The sequence below is a fragment of the Melanerpes formicivorus genome, unplaced genomic scaffold, assembly GCF_026170545.1.
Source record: "Melanerpes formicivorus ecotype bairdi unplaced genomic scaffold, bMelFor1.0.p_v2 SCAF_32, whole genome shotgun sequence".
Taxonomy (NCBI): Eukaryota; Metazoa; Chordata; class Aves; order Piciformes; family Picidae; genus Melanerpes; species Melanerpes formicivorus.
In genome coordinates, this window is record NW_027142384.1 from 3,952,095 (window position 1) to 3,973,034 (window position 20,940).

At 39.6% G+C, this 20,940-nt stretch overlaps 1 protein-coding gene across 5 annotated transcripts in view; it reads right to left on the reverse strand.

The window, feature by feature from the left end:
* The window catches only part of KHDRBS3 (KH RNA binding domain containing, signal transduction associated 3), an 88,825-nt gene extending 70,381 nt beyond the window's left edge, over positions 1-18,444 (reverse strand). For all 5 annotated transcript variants that reach the window (XR_010989467.1, XR_010989466.1, XR_010989465.1 and 2 more), the window contains exon 1: positions 17,953-18,444. Coding sequence is in view for 1 of the 5 variants with exons in the window: in XM_068155483.1 (XP_068011584.1) it covers positions 17,953-18,040 (88 nt within the window). In the remaining 4 variants the exon portion in view is untranslated. The remainder of the gene's footprint in view (positions 1-17,952) is intronic.
* Positions 18,445-20,940: the final 2,496 nt, after the last annotated feature.

Here is a 20,940-nt window from a genome sequence, read left to right on the forward strand (position 1 = left end):
ATACATTAACTGTACATTAATACATGAACTGTTCATAAGAAACAAAAACTTGTTTCAATGAATCCACAGTTTTGCAATAGCTGAATTCAGAATAACTGTCTCTCACATGCCACCTTAATTTTGCAGAAGCTGCTGACAATGAATCTTATTTGAATTTACAATAAAATGAGTGGTTCATGCTAGAATGATGCCTACAGCATTCAGCATACTCAAATTAATAATATCCCTGTTGAAGGACTCAAACCAATCTTTATTTAAATTGCATTCACAGGCATTGTAAGTTCTATTTTACAGTCTAAGTACTACTGTCTGCACTGATCTGAAAATACATTTCAGTTACCAATACGACAAATATTTTGAATAGGCCTTTTTATTTAAGCAATTCAAAACTAATTGAGCACCTATTACCTCCACATCAAAAATGACTCCACTGAAATCTGTTTCAGCTGATTAATATTAGCAATATAGTAGGAAGTACCACAGTAAATTGTCAGAAGTCGCATAAGATATGAGCAGATGTTCAGTCACTCTTGATCAGAACAAATAAAAGATGTAACTATAGGCTCCAGTTCCACATACCCACCCTACTTCACTGAAAATTACTGTTTATCTCTTCAAAACAGTTTGTGAACTTACAACAAAGTGCTAACATTTCCTATATGATTTACCTGCTGTTGACTGCTTTCTTTAAACATGAATGTTTCCACATTCGCAAGGTCAGGAATCCAGCAACTGCAAAAACGTCACTTCATTTGTTCCACAGCTTAAAAATAAAAAATCCAAGGGCAGCTTAAACATACTTGTAGAAGAACAGTACCCAGTGTCCTACACTCAAGTACTTCAAACTTGGATGCTGTATCCTATCACGACAAAAATGCTTGACTGCCACATTCCAACCTGCTTCAGGAAGACCTAAACTTGTTGCCTGATTATTGGCAAGACTACTGGCTTTTGCTCCGCTTTGAGCAGAAGACCAGACTATCAGAGGTTTGTTATAGCCTCAGGAACCTTTTGATCCTTCCTATAAGTAGGTGCGTGAAAAGGCAACCACTGGTTTGTTTTTACCCATTGCATCTACTGCACAATAGCCTATAAATAATATGATTCCCTTTCCACAAGTACTATTTTCTGTTTCCATATGACAGCACAAGCAGCTCATAAGCCCCAAAGGCAAAGCTCTGGAAGACCTCTAAACTATTAAGATGGTATGTTAGGAACAAATGGAACAGTTAGTATTAAGTGATCTTTATGTTTAGAAGACACTGCTTACGCAGTTTTAAACATGAGCCTACAATAATTCCCTTAGAAGAGCAACATGTGCAAGCAAGGTTTTGGCAGTATAAAGCTGCTTTGGATACAGATTTCAAACATAAAGGCATGAGTACTTCAGAAAGGGATCCCACATATAGATTGCCTTATACTACTTGAGGCATAGAGCTTAAATGAAATGAAGTTAATATTTTGTATCAAGAGCCCTTACAAAAAGCTGTTCCATCTTTTTCATTTATATGTATGAACATGATCAAGTGGCCCTTACACTAGACTTATCTTGTCATCTTGTTGAGCCATCAAGGAGGGTCTATATCCTTTCTTCCTTACCATGTACATAGCACTACTCAAATTTTCTGTGATTCCTTTGACAAAGAAAAGCATAATTCAAATCTCACTTGAAAAAAAAAGGATACGACCTGCAGCTCTTAATTTGCATATTCCACATTTAAATTGCTCAGATTGCCAAGACTTCATGTCTGCAACTTTTACTAAAACACAAAATCAATGTGCAAGTAAGCTGTGTGAGAAGGTAAACTTACACAGAAAGAACATGAAACCACAGGTGAATGAAGGAACATAATATTGTGGGTGGGTTGTTTTAATCCACAAACCAAACATACATGTCAAGAATTTGAAAAATACTTTCAGAATACTTATGGAAAATGAGACAACCCAAAAAGCCTAAAGCATTTGTATATTCCAGTCCACACAAATATGAAACAAATCTATGGAGGTCAGTTGGTGGATGATAGAGGAAGGGGATTAATTCCAGCACACCATTCTGGATTACATCCACACATCCCTAATCCTTCAGAAGGCCGCTACTCCTGCTGCCAGCAGATAAAAGCTACTTTTGATACAATTATTGTAAGCAGTACTTTTATTATTTGTCATCCATTACAGCCCTTGGCTGCAGTAACATAGCTTGGCAGGAAAAACATACAAAGGCAGCTTGTACATCTACTGTCCTATGGGAAAGTGCAGCTTAAAAATTCATGTGGAAATCTTATGTACGAGCTTCAACAAATTCATGTTAAAAACTCTCAGCATCCAAGTTAATTTTTAACTAGCAGGGGGATAACAAATTACTATCCCTTCCTCATGCTCAATAGCAGATGAATCCATGATCTTCTCTGTGTATGAAGATCCACAAAGCAAGCTGCTACCACATTCAAATGTCTCCAAATATTATTCTGTTCAATTTTCTCATGAATCACATCTTGGAATTTTAGACCAAGACCACACTTCTCCCTTGGAAGTCCAATTTATGGACTCATTCCAGCTGTAACTCTCAAGGGAAGAACTATCATCTCTGCAAACAGACCAGTTTCTCCAGGACAGAAGTGAGATCTAAATCTGTAGTAAGCCTGGTCTCTGTAGGGTCATGTGCTTATTAGCCATGTAGCACCTTCACCAAGGAAAGCAATCTTCGAACTTTTATGGCATCTGTTAAAGAAAAGGTCAAGGGGTTTTCTTAAAGTAGGATTTCTAGCATTCACCTAAGAGACTATTACTCATTTTTCCATATTCAAGTAAAAAGAAAAAAAAATCTTCATTTATTTTTTATACCTGCATAAATATCTGAAGTAACAACCAACTTATGACAGTAAACTTTTCTGAAAAACACCTTGTGGATAGAGTTTAAAATATACTACAGATTTAGTAGCATTAATGGTATGATTTTTATTTGCCATAGGAAAGAGCTCTGAATCATAATCTTTTTTATTGAAAGAAAATGTCTTCATAGTCAGTTTGAATGTAATGAAACAGTTCCTTCAGAGTAAGTCATCTATTTCAGATCAGTAAATTTGTTTATAAGAAAGGATCTTTCAGTAGAAAACGCTTTTGAAAGCCCAAGGTCATGTTTATTTCCAACAGACATGGTTATTTTATAGCTGTAGAAACAGAATACCTGCATGACGTTCTGTGCAACTACTCAGCAGTCAAGATACAGCAAATTCATTTATCTTTTAATTTGTTTTGAAGACAGCCTAAAATCGAGTGCTTATATGGAGATGGAAAATAGAATGCCTCTGTAAGTCACATTATCTTGTGTAGTTACGTGATGAATTCATTTCAGAAATATTACTGGTTTAGTTTTAGTCCAGCTAATTTCAAAGTCCCAGCTTTCACTGAACACTACAACTTATTCCCAGTGATGACTGTGTGTGTGCATGTTAGGAATTTTCTTATTGGAGTAATTCCTGTATTTAATGCTTCTGTACCTCTTTTCAGATTTTTACCAAGAATAATCAGCCACATGCACAGGGCAGCTGACATCTTTAGGCACAATGCAAAAAATTCCAGCCCGGGAGATACATCTACTTTCAAGGTAAGACAGCAAAACCAAAATTGAAGTGGTTACACTGATACCATCAGTGTTGTTAGCTGCTACTAACCACAGACACTTGCCCAGTCTGTCCCCCACTTGCCTTCATACTTTTGGTCTCTTCTCCCAGGCAATCAGCACCAGAACAAGAGGACACAGTATCAAACTGTGCCAGGGAAGTTTAGGCACAAGGCGAGGAGAAAGTTTTTCACAGAGAGAGTTGTTAGCCGTTGGAATGTGCTGCCCAGGGAGATGGTGGAGTCATCATCCCTGGAGGTGTTCAAGAGGGGACTGGACGTGGCACTTGGTGTCATGGTCTAGTAGCCATGAGGTCTTGCGTGACAGATCGGACTTGATGATGTCTGAGGTCTTTTCTAACCTTATTGATTCTATGAATTCCCTATACTCAAGTTTCTGCTCCTTCATCATGTCTATTAAGAAAGAGTAAGTGCCAAACCCAAGAACCAGAGATACCATTATTTTTTCATTCAGTGATGTTTGAATTGCTTCTGTACACAAATGGAAATTTTGATACTCCACTTTTGGAAGGTACAGGGACAAGTTACAAGATGTGACAGAGGACAAAGGGAATGCATTGAAGAAAAAAAAAATATGCAGGTGCCTAAGAAATTCAGAATCTAGGTGCTCAGTGGATAAAGGACAGCTATAATGGCAGTAACCACTTAATATGGTAGATTGTTCCATCACATCTTGCTATTTGAGAGAAGCAAACCAACAAAGCATATTTTGGAAGAACAAAGCACCAAACAGACATTATGAGTACTCATGATCCCATGAATAAAGAATGGTTCATGTGTATATTAGTGTCAAATCTCACTTTCCCCTCTTGCTTCACTGATTTTAGAGCACTATAGCTGTGCCTCAGAAATACAAGCATCAGACTAGACTATCAGAAAATTGGAATGAAGGAAAGCTTTTCCTCCACTAAACTCATACAGCTTTTATTTTACCCCTGCATAATATCTATTATCAATACCTCTTGGCAAGAAGTAAGGGATTAACTATGTTGCCAGCCAGGATCATCTATTCTCTTTAATGTATTTTTCTGAAGGGGCCATCTGCTCTTATTTCTTCATTTTATGTCCTAGTGTGAAACTGCATTCAATTAGTTATATGTACAAATTCCTCCCATGTCAAAATAGGTGTCTTGAGGATGAAATACAGTAAGGTGAAGTGGAAAAAGTGTTTACTACCAAAATCTGATTGACTATAATTGATATAGCTTGATGAGCTAATTAGTCATCAATAAAGGAAGGAGAAATAATGCTTTAACATTTGCTTTATTATAACACAGCTTGACATCCATTACTGACAAGTATGCACAGCCATGCAAAGGCACCACATCTGAACATAAGGACTATGTTTGCTTTTTGTATGCTGTGCACTCATATCTTCAGCCGACTCCGCAGAAAAGCTTCAAAGCTCAGCTTTGATAACAGCACCAAAACCTTCCAAAATGAGGTACCCAAAAATCCATACAATTTCTGTCAAGACATACCTACACGATTAGCATAACTTGCACCGACTTACAAATAATGAGCAATTACTTCCAAAGGGAAAAAAAAAATACTCACTATAAGCTACTTGTTTGAGCTCTAGCCAGGTATTACACCAATATAATAACATGAAGAAAAGGATTCTGAAAAGACTGTACAGAATGAAATCTATGGTTTTACATCCTATTTCATCTAAGTGAGAAAAAATGAAAAGGCACTTACTTCCTTTTTCTATGCATTTCACAGTTTTCCCCCACAAAAAGACCAAGCAGAGTACTGCAGCCAGTGGATAGACTAGCGTCATGGCTTGAGTTCAATCTGCTGCTGATACTCAATACCACATTGCCATCCTGCCTGCTTCAAAATCAAAGTGCTGGCTGGAACAAAGTACCATGGGGCTGTAAGTTTAGGTTGCAATATAAGAGGCTTCCTGTTCTGGTTGCTGCTTCTGGTCTCCAGCATTTGGGGTGTTATCTTTTCCACGGGGCTGGCTGCTTCATGCTTGGGGGAAAAGGGGGAAGAACAGCTTTATTGCTGGTTTCTGCCGCTTTTGCTTTTTTTGCCACATTTTTCTGCAAATAAGGGAAGGTAACTGCAGAGTTTACCACTTGCAGTAAAATCTCTCTCAACCCAGAGTATTTTTGCATTACTTTGTCTTGCGCCTGTGTGAGGGGAGGGAGGAGACTTATGAAAGCCAGCTGTGTTAAACCAGTACAGTCCATATTTGGCACCCAATGCAGGGCTCAAAAGCAGCTGCCTTAACCAAGAGTCATTTTTGGCAGGACACAAAATAGTTGAGATAAGAATAGGTGAGATAATTAAAAGATTCAATCAAGGCTTGAGGCTTGTTAAGAGAGTTTTATATACTTTCTTTTTTTTTTTTTCCTGTGGTGTAATCACTATGTGGATGTGTTTGCTTTTCAGGGGTGGCTGCAGCCAATGTGAACTTGTAATTGACATCCTCTGTGTTGTGGTGCTCATGATCTCAAATGGCTTAAAGCTACCCTGTTGTGCTGGTTACTGGCATATTATGATATGGTCATTCTACTAGCCACTTGGCTTAGATGTAATTCTACATAATTAATGGGCCAGGTTTTGTCCACCCCAACACAGGTCTCTCCAAAAAATCACCTGGAGATGTGGCCCAAGGCTAGATAATTATGAATGGCAGGGTGTGTGGGAAAGTATGGGCAAGTGCCTAAGTCAGTGGTCACCTCCACTGTTTTGGAATTTCACCCCTAGAAAGTGCACAATGCTGACAAGCTGGTGAAATATTTGGGAAAAGTTTGTCAGCCCAGAAGCTCCCAAGACAGAAGTCATGGCAATATGCTGGGGCCTGCCCTGTGTGTCGAGCCCTTCTCATCACTGTTGGGAGTGCTTAGGGACAAGAGAAGGTCTCAGGCCTACATACAGGTCACCAGGCATAGCAGCTGCACCAGAGAACCAGCCTGTGTCAGCATCTGCTGTCCCTCTACAGAAAAAGAAACATACAAGGAAAGAAGCTCCTCTGGCATAAAGAAGAGGATGAATCAAGGTCATCAAAAGAGTAAGAGGAAGACCCAGGGGTGGTCACTTGGTCTTTACCTTTGGAAGAAAGACAAGGAGAAACAGTAAATGAAACAACTAGCAGGCTCTAGCCATGCAAGAGAAGTCTCTTCCTCTGTACAGGCCTGTGTTCCAGTTGTGAAGGAACTGTCCTGGAAGGTCATCCTGGAACAGGGTGGAGCTCCAGAGCATCTGCAGGGAGAATACTTCTGTGTACTGCACAGTGATCTCATTTTGAGTGAGAACAGGGAGTGAAATGATGTGTGTTGCTTGATGGTAACTGCTGCTGGGCTTGATATGCAGCTGGTAAAGAATAAGGGGTGGAGAATATCATGAGTTGAGTTGAATCTGCTTATGATACTAAATACCATGCTGACCTTTATGCCACCTCCAAAATGAAAGCGCTGGCTGAAGCAAAGTATCATGGGGCTTGAAGTTTGGATTGTAACATGAAAGGCTTCTTGTTCTGGTTGCTACTTCCAGTCTCTGGGGCTCGGTCTTTTGCACTAGACAGGCTGCAGGTTGGGGGGGAGGGGTGCAGAGGGAGGGAAATCACTGACTTCTGCTTTTTGCTGTGCTTTTTCTGCAAATAGCATGTCATTTCCAGTAAACTCTTCATCTCAACCCAGAGGGTTTTTTTTATCAATTTCCCTTCCATCTGTGTGGGAGGAAGAGGGCTTGTGAAAGCAACTTGGGTTAAACCAGCACAACTAACTTTTCAGCATCATCTTCATGCAAGCCACCACAGCAGGTAGCCTTCTAGCCTAGACAACCAGTAACTGAAAGCCTTGGTCATCGTTCCAAGCTCATTAACAAAAATAAGGGATTAGTACCTTTAGGACCTACAAGCTACTCAGAGGCAGAAAATACATTATGCTAGCATAATGCTCAGCATACTGTTGAAGTTTAAAAAAAAAACATGATCTGCCAGTTAAAAACCCAAATCACATTTATTTTTCTCTACTGGGGCATTAATTTAAAAGGGATAATTTGCCTAGAGTTCTTCATAAAGCTGATCTCACAGGCCGCTACTTGCCACTTATGTGATAATGAAATATACATCAGCATTTTTAATTAACCTTGTATTGAACTCTGAACTATTTCTTAGTGTTCTAAACAAGGTCTGGTCTAAATTCTGTAAGTGCATCTATGAACAGGTTATTTATAAATTGCATTACGGTAGCTTACCTGCACTCCCTATTTAATCAGCTGATAATGATGTGATCATCTGAAAGTTTAAATGTTGAAAAGTCTGGAAAGGTATTTCAGTAAAGCTTCATTCAGCACAACTTGGAGTGATTGACAGCAGTCTTGCAAGTTAAAAGTACACATCAAAAGGATAGCACAAGCCAAAGCTATGTCAGGTCCCATCCGTATTTAAATTGTATTTGGGAACCCTGTGTCTGAAGATAAGGCAGTTCCATTACAGCTACATCATTCAGTTTGTATTTGAGCTTAAGCTTGTGACTGAGGTCACAGGATATTAGGCATTGGAAGGGATTGCCAGAGATAGAGTCCAACCCCGCTGCCAGTGCAGGACCATAGCATCTAGCACAGGTCACACAGGAACACATCCAGATGGGTCTTCAAAGTCTCCAGAGACGGAAACTCCACAACCTCTCTGGGGAGCCTGTTCCAGTGCTCTGTGACCCTCACAGTGAAGAAGTTCCTCCTCATGTTGAGATGAAATCTCCTGTGCTGTAGTTTATATCCCTTGTCCTATTACAGAAGAAGAGCCATCCCCTCCCCTCTCCACCCAGCCCTCATACTCAAACACTTATTAAATCCCCTCTCAGTCTTCTCTTCTCCAGACTAAAAAGCCCTAGGGCTCTCAGCCTTTCCTCATGGGGCACATACTCCAGTCCCTCAATCATCCTGGTAGCTCTCTGTTGGACTTTCTCAAGTAGATCCCTGTCCCTTGAACTGGGGAGCCCAAAACTGGATACAATATTCCAGGCCTCATATTCCAGGTATGAGCAGGAAAAGCACACCAATGAGATGGACAAGCTGAAAGATACAACAAATGTGAATTTTAAATAGGCCATTTATCAATTAAACCTTTTGTTTCTTGAGCATCAACTTTTTCTGGAGTCTCAGTTAACCAAATATTGGCTTTAGAAGAGGCCTATGTTTTAAGATGCAAACAGAACATTCAGCTGCAAGAGCTACTGTTACAAGTGAACATCAGTGGCACCCAACAGTGGCTGTCCTTCCAGAGCTGACACCCCTTTCCAAGAGCCCCAGAAGACACCATGACAGCGCTATGAGGCTGAATGTGGGGGGTTGCATTGCATTTTAAACAATTTAAAAATTGGTCTACAAAGCCCCTCAAAAAAACTGCACAAAAATTAAAAACTGTGCAATGATCTCTAATTAGCAAGCTACTGCTAAACCAATGGTTTTCTAACACAGAGACAACATTCAAAAACCTTCCCAGATATGCTGTATCTTCAAAACTTTACCATCACTGTATCTACAATGCTATGTAGGTATTCCACAAGAAACTCATCATGCCACACTTCTGCTCTTTCCAAAGTGTGGTCGTATTAATACTTCATAATGCATTAAGATATCAACATTTGCATTTAAAAAAAAAAAATATAGCTTAAAGAAATCCTAGTCATTCATTCCCTCACAAGCATTTTATACAGCTACACTTAGGTCACTCCTGATGCACTTCACATGGTATTAACAGGCTTCAGAGAAAGCTTCAAGTGTCTGCAGAAAAAATGGCTGAAGAACAGATACAGTAAGCTTTAAAGACATGATAAATCTTCTGTTGTATGCTTTTATACAGTAGGCCAATAAAAACCTAATCATTTTTCCAGACCATGGATGCATGGTGTAATAAAAAGGTCAAGGGTATATGATAAGTGAAAGGAATCTTTAAGACCAATTTGTTACACAAGACAAATTGGACCACAGTAGCCCTTACAGTCTTAAGGTCTAGTACTAAGGTGCCACATTTCACCTTGCAGACTAGACAACCTAGGATATCATTAGGATATTCCTAGAAAAGCAGCAAGTGTTAACTAAAGCTAAAGGTGTCATTGTTTCTTATCTGCTGTGAAACTGAACATGAAGTGGATTAGTTCCTCCACACGCATGATGATTCAAGCAGGAAAACCCAAGCCAAATTAACATGAAACTGTTTCACTTCGAGAAACACCTCCACCTTCACAAACGTTTTGGGGAACACCTCTAAGGAAGGGAGAAAGCTCATTTGCTACACACCTCTATTCTTTGAAATTAGGACTCCTTGTTCCTACAAAACACAGACTAGAAGTGGTCATGAAACAGCTGAAGTGAAAAAACACTCCAGGTTCTGAAACCCCCTGGCTGTACAGATGGACAAAGAACATTGCACTGAAACTGTCTGAAGGCAAGTCTAGAATACTAAAATCAGTTTCATTCAAATTCAGGGAGAGGTATGGGGTGTAGTCAAGCACAAATGAATCAGACATGGTAGATCTTACTACTTTAATTGTATCATGTAACATTAGTTTGAAGGTGGGCAGAAGAGGAAAAGGTGATTTTACTTGACTGGTTTATCCCATAGATTATCAATCAAGACTACATACAATATAGCTCACCATTTCTGCTTATTAGCAGGAAAAGACAACGTGAAAAAGATCAGATCCTCAGTATCAGAGGGTTAAGGAGGTCAGGAAGCAGAATATGGCCTGCTGACCAGATACATAAGAGGAATGGAGCTTCACTTCCACTTCTCGTTAATTAGGACACAGATTAAAAGGAATCAGTAACAAAAACTTTAGTCCATTATCAGTTAACACAAAAGGAGACACATGAAAGGAAAGATGACTGCATTAAAAGCTGTCCTTCCATTTCTACATCTTTCAGAAACATCATTATCCCAAAGCAGCAGGAAAATATCCTGCCTGTAAATATCTAAAACCTTTCACTTTCAAACGTCTGCTTTCCAGAATACTGGCACTAGATGATCAGAGGCGGTAAGAGACCACAGATGCATTTACACTCCAAGCACTCAGCAAATGCAGCAGCATTCAATATCTGAGCATCAGTAGCAATTTTCACTTCTTCCTAAATTTTGTGCTGTCCACAGAAAAGCATCTTCCACTGCTGTATTCATTTTGTACAAACAGATTAATAAAGTTCAAGAAAATCAGTAAATCCTCAAAGGATTTCCAACTTTAGATTTTCACTGTCATTACATTATACCACGATCACTACAGCAGCAGTTGTTACAACAAATTTTCTTTTGGATTAAGTGCAAAAACAATAGGTTTTACTGAAATGATTTCTAATCTTTTAGGTTTCCAATTATTTTGTCAAGAAATTCTTCCTAGAAAATAGAGGCCTATAAAAACCACCTATATAGGCCAAGATTTACCAACTACAAGAATTAAACTGACATTTGTTTGCTGCCTTGCAACTTTGTTCCTGTTGAGCTGGTAGCTGAAGCCAAAAATCTGATAAACACATCAAAATAAGAAATGGAAGGCAGCCAGCAAAACAGAAACTGGGAATGGAGAATAGGAACGAAATTCATTTAACTTTCCGGTTTCATATTAATTTTACCTTGACAATAAGGTAAAATGATGGAAAATGACAACACAAAAGAACAAGTGATAAATATGACACTGAATTCAAGCAAAGGAATATTTTAAGATAGGATAAACACAAAGAATAACACATCCACTACTCAGCTGAGACACTCAAAAATATAGCTTTCTCAGCTTAAAAATGGTTCAGCATTTGACCTCTCCAGTTGATACTTTTGTTTGCTTTGTCATAAACAGACAGCCCATATATACTGTATATTCCAAGCTATTGACAGTTCAGCAAAGAGCATACTTTACTTGAGATTATATGTCCAGAATTGCTTCTTATTTTTTAATCAGAGGTATCAAGAGATGGAAAAATCTACCCAGTTCTTATATTTGAGTTAATCACCCACTGCCAAAGCACCGAGCTTTATTTTTTTCATTTGCAGTTTTCTAGCCAGACATTTCATCGCTTTAAAGGGCCTCTTAGCACCTTTATTTACCCCTGTGAAGGTAATATGGCACTCAAACCACAGGTTTATGATAATTTTCACAAACCAGACTATCAGGAGGCCCACAGACCTTCTCAAGCTTACAAAGCACTGTTTTTCCATCATCTTCTCAAAACATAAGATGTGGACTTCTGTAGGTAGAATGTCAGAAGAAAGTCAAATTGCCTAGTCCATATGCCCTTATGGCTTTAACTTAAAGCCACAGAAAGGGTTGCACTTGGAAGGCACACTCAGTATGTAGCTCTAAAGTAACGCCCAGAACTACCACCACACCTACCTTGCAGCTTCCATTGCACAGCTGAGACATGCCTCCCCAGGTCTCTGGGGTAGATAATCACATTTTTCTCAAGATACTCCATTTGCCCAATACAGTCATCCTATCCTTTATCATTTTCCATTTGAGAAACTGTATTAATAATGTAAACACTGAGCTTGCAAGATTCCTGCATAGCTCAGCTAAGAAGAGTCAGTTAATTCACTATAAAATATTAGGTGTGTCAATTACCAGTTAATCCATTTAAACAGTTTTTTTTACTGAAAGTGCTAAATACTAATTAAAAAGTCATGAGTACTAGACTGAATACTTTATAGAGGCTACTCAAATCTGAACTTTGATACCAAATTATTTCAACCCAAATTTAGATTCATTTTTTTCTTAATTATACTTGAAAGTAGAGGTGGAACAAAACTCAGAGGGCAGAAAGGCCACATACATAGATTTTAAAAACATGCAAGTTAAGTCAAACAAGCCACGGGCCAGAAGAGCAGCTATTCAGTGCTATGACCTTCGTTAGGAATTCTCCAGTAAGTACTCAGAAGGTTAAAGTTTTAATTTGCATGGCTGGTGTCGAAAAGGATTGAAAGTGACAAACCATGTCAGTCTAAATTTGAAACCTTTAAATTCGATCTCTCTCATTGCCTGCCAAAGTAAGTGTGCAAGTGAATTAGAAGTCTGCTTTAGACTACATGTGATCATCGGTGAGTGGCTACAGACTGGAGTCACGCTTCGGAGCAGATGAGCCTCAGGTGAAGTATGTATGATTATCTTCTGCTGCATTTCACAGCAGCCCTGTTAACATGACTGGAATACCTGATAAATCAGTTCCCCAGCCTTTTAAGAAATAAAGACTGGAATACAACCGTTAATAAGTTCTATGACTTTCCCAATACAATTTTACCACAGTAAAAGCAAAGAGCAACCACAAGAACATGAACTTCTGAAGTGTTACTGAAAAGGGAAGGCTGAGAGGTCAAGGTCTGAAACATCCTTTCTTCACTCTAAATCTTACTATTTTTCATGCTGTTTTAAGAATACAGTAAAGAACCTAGGTCAGCCTTCCCTGGTTTTACAGTGCCACCATCACACCATATCCATTCCTTTTACTGTCACTAAATTTCTCATCACACTGAGCCTGTCAAACAATTCTCCCTGCACATTTTTATAGACTGCTTTGAGCCTGCTTACTAGAATACAACAGAAGAGTTTATTATTTCTAGTTAACCTCTAAGAAAAGAGCTTAGTGACTTGCTGATCAAATTTTTTTCTGAAGGGTAAATTACAAAACTATTTTATTCAATTTAAAAAAATGCTCTGAATAATCTTATTGTATGTGCTTTACATAACACCTTCAACCTTCATAAAGGTTCATAAAAAGCAGACTCCAAGAACAGGATGCTTGAAAGCAATGTTCACATAACTGGGACTACTGTATGAGAGTTTGCAGTTCCACAGCAAGAGTATTTGTAACACCATTAGGGACAGGAACAAGCAGCATCACGTCTGTTCCATGCCATGAAACATCTGTGCTCAGAGGAAATGGATGACACAGTAGCAAACATTTATATCACATCTGCATGTAACTTTACAACATAATCAAGAACATCTTTTAGAACTGTGAAAAATGAGAATTTTATTCTTGGATAATGAAAGAAAGTCCTTGCTAAGCACCCAGGAGCCCTTGCATTCCATGAAAGATTTATTCAAAATCAATAACACCAATGGAACCTTAATAAATTAAGTTCCTACTCTACTATTTTTACAATGGTTACCTGTTAAAAAAAAACAAAAAAAAACAAACTACAAAACCAGATGGTTAGTATCTTGTACAATGCAGAAACATACTCCATCCTTTCTGGTATTTAGGGAGCTACTATTACTAGCATATTTGGTTATTGAATTTCTACTCAAAAACTAAGAAACAGCAAGCATCTCTGCTGATCACTACTAGACACATGGCTCAGTAAAGTCATTTGATATAAAGGCTAGCACATACAGCCATCTACTGATAGGAAGGCTTGTTATTCCTGTACATCTTGACAATTTAAACAAAGCTTCACCAATTTAAGATACCACCTCAAATCTCAAAGTAGCTAAAATGAGCTTGTAAGGGAGCATTTGACTGTCCGCAGACGTAGTTGTCCAGCAGTGGCAGTGGGACACATAAGGATTTCAGCTGCCCTAATTGACTGCAGTCTTCCCCACCTACACATTTAACACTACACAAATCAAACAAGGTACAGGCATCTTCATTAATGTCTCCACTGTAACAAAATATGTCTGGCATGAACATGTTTTATTTACAGTTACCTTCAATCTGCAATTTCACATACTTTACTCAAAATCACAAAATACTTATCATGAATCAGGACTAGGGATGGATGTGAAGACAATGAAGATTAATTCTTCTCTTACAGATCTTTCAGTGTCTTTTACAGCATCACTCCTCCTGAACTATGTCACAACCATGAACATTACACTTGCATATTTACCAACATTTGCATACAACCCCAAGTGTGAAGTCAGTCTTCAAAATAAAGGCCTCAAAAAGCATTAAAAAGTTGAGCTGCTCAGTGTCTTGCAATGATAGACAAAAAACTAACCTCATTTCAGAACAAATATCACTTTCATATATAAAAGTATTTTTCAAATTTTGCCAGAAATAGGAAAAATACATGTACTGAATTCTTGCTTCTTCACAGAATCTCATCTTTTCCAAGGTACTTCACTGACAGAATTTATAATAGTAATTGGACACAATGTTCCCATTGTCTGATACCAGCTGCAAATTAACCCTATTGGCATCATCACCTTACTTCACATACAAAGTATATCCACTTCCACTCTGTAACTTTTAGACGTTTACAGGTAAGAATATGCTTTACTCTTAGGACAGCTTACAAGTAAATCATCTTAATTAGAGGAAATGATAGTCCTGTCTCCCACAGAAGTTTCTTGCTGTTCTAAATTTTAAGCAGCAGCTGAATGTTTCAGTGAAGATTTAAAGCAAAATTTGCAATTTGTCTTACATTTGTCTGAAAGACACGGGTCAAATACTTGAGCAGAGTTTTCAACAAGAAAAGTCAGCACTTCAGGTGCTATGTAGGAACAATTATGGATATTGCTCTAATTTTAGTGCTTTTAAAATGCTTAAACCAAGGTTTTACTAGGGAAAAAGAAGATTCTGTCTCTTAGGTCTGTAATACAGATTACTAATACTGTATAATAATTCTTGTAGCACCCTAGTTATCTCCACATGATTCTTTTTTCAATCAAAAGGCTGCCCTGGAACTCTAAAAGCATCTCAAGCCATGCTTCTCTCCCCCCCCCACCCCCATATATAATTTAAAATTATGTCATTTGTGCATCCAAATCATAATTAGTAATTGTAAGTATAATATGCAAATGTGCCCACTTCCATTCGAGAACTATAATTAACAGATTTTCAAAGTCTAGACACAGGACTTCCATAGAAACCAGATTTCAACACTGTTAGAAATTTCTTCAAGATTTGGCTCTTTTGACACATTTCATTTCCTTCAGCACCTCAGAAGGATTTACTAATTTAACCATACAATTCTTAAAGCAATCTTGAGTTTCTGAAGTTGGCTGATCTACAGTATTTCAATTTAAATAAATACAGATAGCAACTGTAATAATATTAAGACATCAAAATGCTATTACATAATTAAGCTGGTTATTTTAAGCACTTAAAACCTTCTCTAAGACATTCTCATACATACCTAAAAGCAGCCAAACTTAGAAACATGCTTCATTCTGAGATGAAAAGCTAAACAAACCCAGTTTTAAAATATTGGACAAGCTCATTGCTCACCAAATGCCATCAAAAGACCTCAGTGGACCTCACATATGAGGTACAACCCAGTACATTTCCACGAATATTTGTGCTCATTGAACTGCACAGAATGGTTAAAATTGAGAAGGAAAAGAACAGTCTCTGATAAAGTTAGTGTCATGACACCATAGGTCTGCAGAACATCTCTTACATTTCCCACTTAGATTATAGTCACTTCACCTTATTTGTTCCTTTGGAAACTTAACAGCTGCCAAAAAATGTGTATTTTACATAGATATTATACACATTTGCATTTTAAACTACAGTTAATCAGTTTGAAGTCACCTTGCTTAATTTTTTTTACTTGTCTCTAACAAGTGAAATACTTCAGATTTATTGCAAGGCTTCATTTTCAGTGAAAGCAAAAAATATCTATAGATATACTAGAACAAAGATGCTGAAATCAATGCCCATCTGCATTCATTTTTTACTAACTTGATTTTTGGAGTCAAACATGCACATGCAGATACAAAGCCTCACATGATAAAAGGAGGCAGGAGTTTGTCTGTCCTCTAATTTTTCATTCCAGCCAGAACCTTGAAAAAATATCACAGTACCAGACACGCAGCCATACTTACTTCCATAAACACTATTTGTAAAATAAAGCACATATTTCTGTAACTTCCTAAAATAGTCAACATACACAGATAAGATTCTTCCTTCACTGTTTGGAGTGCCACTAATTTACAGTCTTAAATTCTCAGTCCTCAAGCTAAATTTCATGAAGTTTTCTGGTTTTATTTACACCAAACAATACAAATACCTCTTTATTAACATATTTATTCCTTCTTCCACTATCAACAATGGCATTTTTTCCAAAATCAAAGTTTGGAAACACATGAAAAATACCAACCACCCAAGGACATGAAGCTACAAATCACATGGCATATGCATTCCACAGCTAAAACAGTGACAGCTTCTCCTAACTCCAGAATACTACAGGTAATAATTAACGATTCTTCTGATTTCAAGATGGGCATTTGTCCTCCATTACACACAAAAAACCACAACAATGCATTAATAGAAGCCATATAGATTTAGATCTATTCCTGTTATAGAAATTACACTAGCATAGTTTTGTAATCACTTCAACTAAAGCCAAAATCATTCCATCTGCCATTAAGTTATATTAGAATATCATAGCTGATTTCGTTTGGCCATCCCAAGCACTGTTTGCCTCTACAGAGCTACACTTGAAAGTCACCTGCCAATTACATAATCTTTCCAAATTACATCAAAACATTGTAAGTAACACAGAATCCGTTCTCTCTTCAGTATCGTATCATTGAAACAAAGAGGTAGCACTTCAAAGCATATCTGACAAGTCAGATGTAGAAGAGGTAGGAATCACTTATTACTTGGAGTTACATAATTGCAGAAGAAAACATGCTTTTGTTTCTCCAACAGATTCACTAAATGTACTGTTGACTCTTTAATTTTTTTAGTTACAGAGCCAAAAGTTCCAAGGACACCGGCTGTAGGCTCCTTTTTAAGAGGCTCACACCACACATGACAATAACCTATTTCTTCCTCAAAAACACAGTAGAGGAGTAGAAAAGGAAAATCTTTCGAGGTTTTTTTTGGGGGGTGTTTTGTTTATTTTTTTTTTTTTAAACGAACTTGAAGCCCAAGGCGAGCGCAGAAGACCCAAGATGTTCTACACAGTAATTTAACTTGGAATAATGCAGAATTCAAGCAGCGAGCGATCATGTCCACGCTATTGTAAACAACACTTAAGAAAGAGGAGGAATGAGGGGAGGCAGCCCAGCATTTGCTTCTGTTTATCTGGGGAGATGCTCTGCCTGCTGGAGGGGCACCCTGGAAGACTCGCTGACCTCGGGCATCGCCGGGGGCGCAAGCTGAGACTTGTCTCTTCAGCACCCGCTGGTGCTGGGGCTGAGCCCTGGACCCCTCCGCACAAAGGGAAGAGGGCAGGAGCCGGTAGACATCAGTAGCCTAAACACAACAAAAGCCCACCGACCGCAGCACAATAAAGAGAAAGCCCCTGACTGAGCATCCTCGGCGGCCGCCACTAACTCTGACTCGATCCCACCGCTCGCCCCTGCGGCAAGACGAAGCGGTCCCGCTCCGCCTCGGCCGTGCCCCACTGGCCCTCACCTTGGTTGACCAGCCGCAGGGCGTGGGTGAAGGACGGGTCCAACGAGTCCTTCTCCGCCATCAGCTCGGGCAGGTACTTGTCGTCCATGGCCGCGGCCCGAAGCGGCAGCGGAGCCGGAGTGCCGGGTGGCCTCTTGGGGAAGGGGGCGGTGGCACGAGTCCGAGTACCAGACAGCGGTAAATCCCCAGAGGCAGCGCTTCCCCCTGGCCGCCTCCCGCCCGGGGCTGCGGGGACGCATCCAGAGGGAAGCGCCGCAAGCCCCCGGCCGGGAAGGGGGAGAGAAGGGGCGCGGACCGGGGAAACGCTGAAAAATCCCTCTGTGGAAGCGCTCGGAGCGGGGGTGGGGGCGAGAAAGACAAAAAGATGCGCCCCGAGAGGCGCTGACCCAGACGGGACGGACCACCTCGGCCTCCCGCGCACACGCGCGTAAAAGAAAAGGGAACAACGAGGCGGCTGGGGCAGACGCAAACCCGCGCCTCCAGCAGCGCCGCACAGACTGAACAGGACACCCTCCGCGCCAGGTTTAAATAGCGCTGCTGTGGCCGTGCCCACAAGAGCCCCAAGCCACGCCCCGGCCCGCCGAGCCACGCCCAGGGCGGTGCCGCACTCCCAGCTCCTCCCAAAGGGCGGTGATAGAGCGGCCCTCGGCCCTGTCGTTCCGCCTACTGGGGTGACGACTTCTATTGGGTGGTGTAGCTTGTCAGTCAGGGGTCTGCTGCAGCCTCTGATTGGCTTTCTGTTTGCCCTGCCCCGCTCCTCTGTCCTCTGGTGCCGCTGTGCAAGGTGGCGCTGGCACGGGACGGGTGAGTAGGCGGTGAATTCGGAGTCGTTTCGCAGTTGAGTGGCTACCAGAAGCAGCGTCTCCCTTTTAAAGCCCTCTATTGGGAGGAAAACTGTTCTCTGGAAGCTCGCAGACACGATCGCCGCACCGGCCGTTCTCCGGGCGCTCGACTTGTGGGAGCTCCCTGAACAGCACCTGTGCCAGACGAGGGCAGAGACATGCTGCCACAGCAGGTGTGAGAGGGGCTCAGGGGAGCCGGGGCACCGTCCTGACCCGCCTTGTCAAACCACAGGGGCAGGGGGAACTAGGAAAGGCAAAATTTGTTTCTAAAGGGCCAAGGTACTCGATTTGTCCCACCTTTTGTACTTGTGTCTCTAGTAATGCAAGGCACTTGCACATACCCGCCAGGAAATCTTGTTTGCGAGGAATTGCACCACTGGACCAGTGTAAGTGCGTTTGTGATTCAGTAGCAGCCTAGTCTTCAGAAAAGAGAAGCAAAGTTTAAAAGACCTTGCTCAACCCTATTATCTTACTTTTTTTCAGTGAATACATTTGGTATATTAGATCATTATTCACTTGGATCTGTAGCTGTGAGGCGTTACATAGTTGCATTATTGGACCTTAGGTTTTTTATCAATGAGTCTTTGGTAACAAAAGCCTGAAGGCACCAAGACCAAGTTTTCCCTGTTACAGAGTACCAGGGCAAAACACAGGAAAATTACTAAATTACTGGAGAAAAAAAAAATTGCAAAAGCAACATTTTAAAGTAATATTTACAGGAAAAGCTGATAAGAAACTTTTAGGTGTTAAACTACAGTTAAAAGTGCACTGGAAATATTCTATCTATGGGAATAAAATAATTACATGGTTACTTTTGTATTCAGGAAAAGGGTCTGCAATGTATCTCAGTCGTGTTCATACAGATGGGGAGGAAAAAAAAGCTAGCAAAAGAGCTACCATAAGAAATCACTCAGAGCTTGGAAGCAGGGGTTAAGGCTGTGTTTTCAGAATTACATTTACTCTTTCACCCTTAAAACAGAAGGTACATTAAGATATCTCATTTCTTGTTGCATTTTACAGACTGGACTACCTCATAAAACAATGTCTGATATATTACAATATGAAATAAACTTGATTTACATTCTCTCTATAACCCTTCCAAATAAATCTTGACCCAGGATGAACAGAAACAAATTTGCAAAGTTGTATTTTAAAAAGTCTCCTGCATGACACCAAGCTTGACAGGTATAACTGAAATATAAACACAAGTATAAGAAGCTGGTTTACAATGAATATTTTATTTCAATCTTCCATATACATCTTTTATATAAAACTACTGAAATGCAGCCATCTGTTGTGAAACAGGCAGACACATACAATTCTGACACAGAACAATATGTAGGAGTGTAATCTTTATTCAGTGACCTGCAGCAAAATAATCCCCAGCTTTGCCAAAAATGTATTTAAGTCCCTATACAGCATACAAGATCTCAGAAAGAAAGGTAGCAATAGTTTTACAAATTATACAAATCATAACATACCTTGCTTGGAAGGAGTCATATTCTCCTGGATAACTGATTTAATAAACATTTGTTGTTTCAAGAAACTAATGAATTATAAAATTATCCATATTTTACCTTATTGTTCAAACTCAAACCTGCACAGAACAAGTGCAGTATATTGTTTTCTCTGTTAAAATTCAGGAGGAGGACAGAAAAGATGGGAAGTAACTAGCCTTGGGCCGTAGAAATCAGTCTAACTGGGAAAAGCCTGCTGAGCATAGTTCTTAACTGTCCAGGAATGGCAGGAAACACCAAGTCCTTAAGGATTGATTGCCTTCTTGTGTCTGAAATCTATACTGCTTGAAAAGCAGCTTGATCAAGGAACTGCCCACTATTAGCTTTAGTGTTCACAAATATTATTAGTCCAAACTTCTAAATCCACAATTTAAATGTGTTTATCACTACTCTCGAACAGTGAACTAAATGGGATTTTACATATGTCTGCTCTGCTGTCAGTATACAGGTGGTAGTCCGAGGAAATTGATTTGGTAGGTGTACATCAAGCAGGAAACAATGTCAGACCAACATCCATTACTTTTAAAACACCAGCTGACTGACCTGACTGTTTTCCTGCCTGTTTATTAACAAAAATTGTACATACCCAAATTAATAATCACATGTAACATGAGGACAAGCTTAGTACC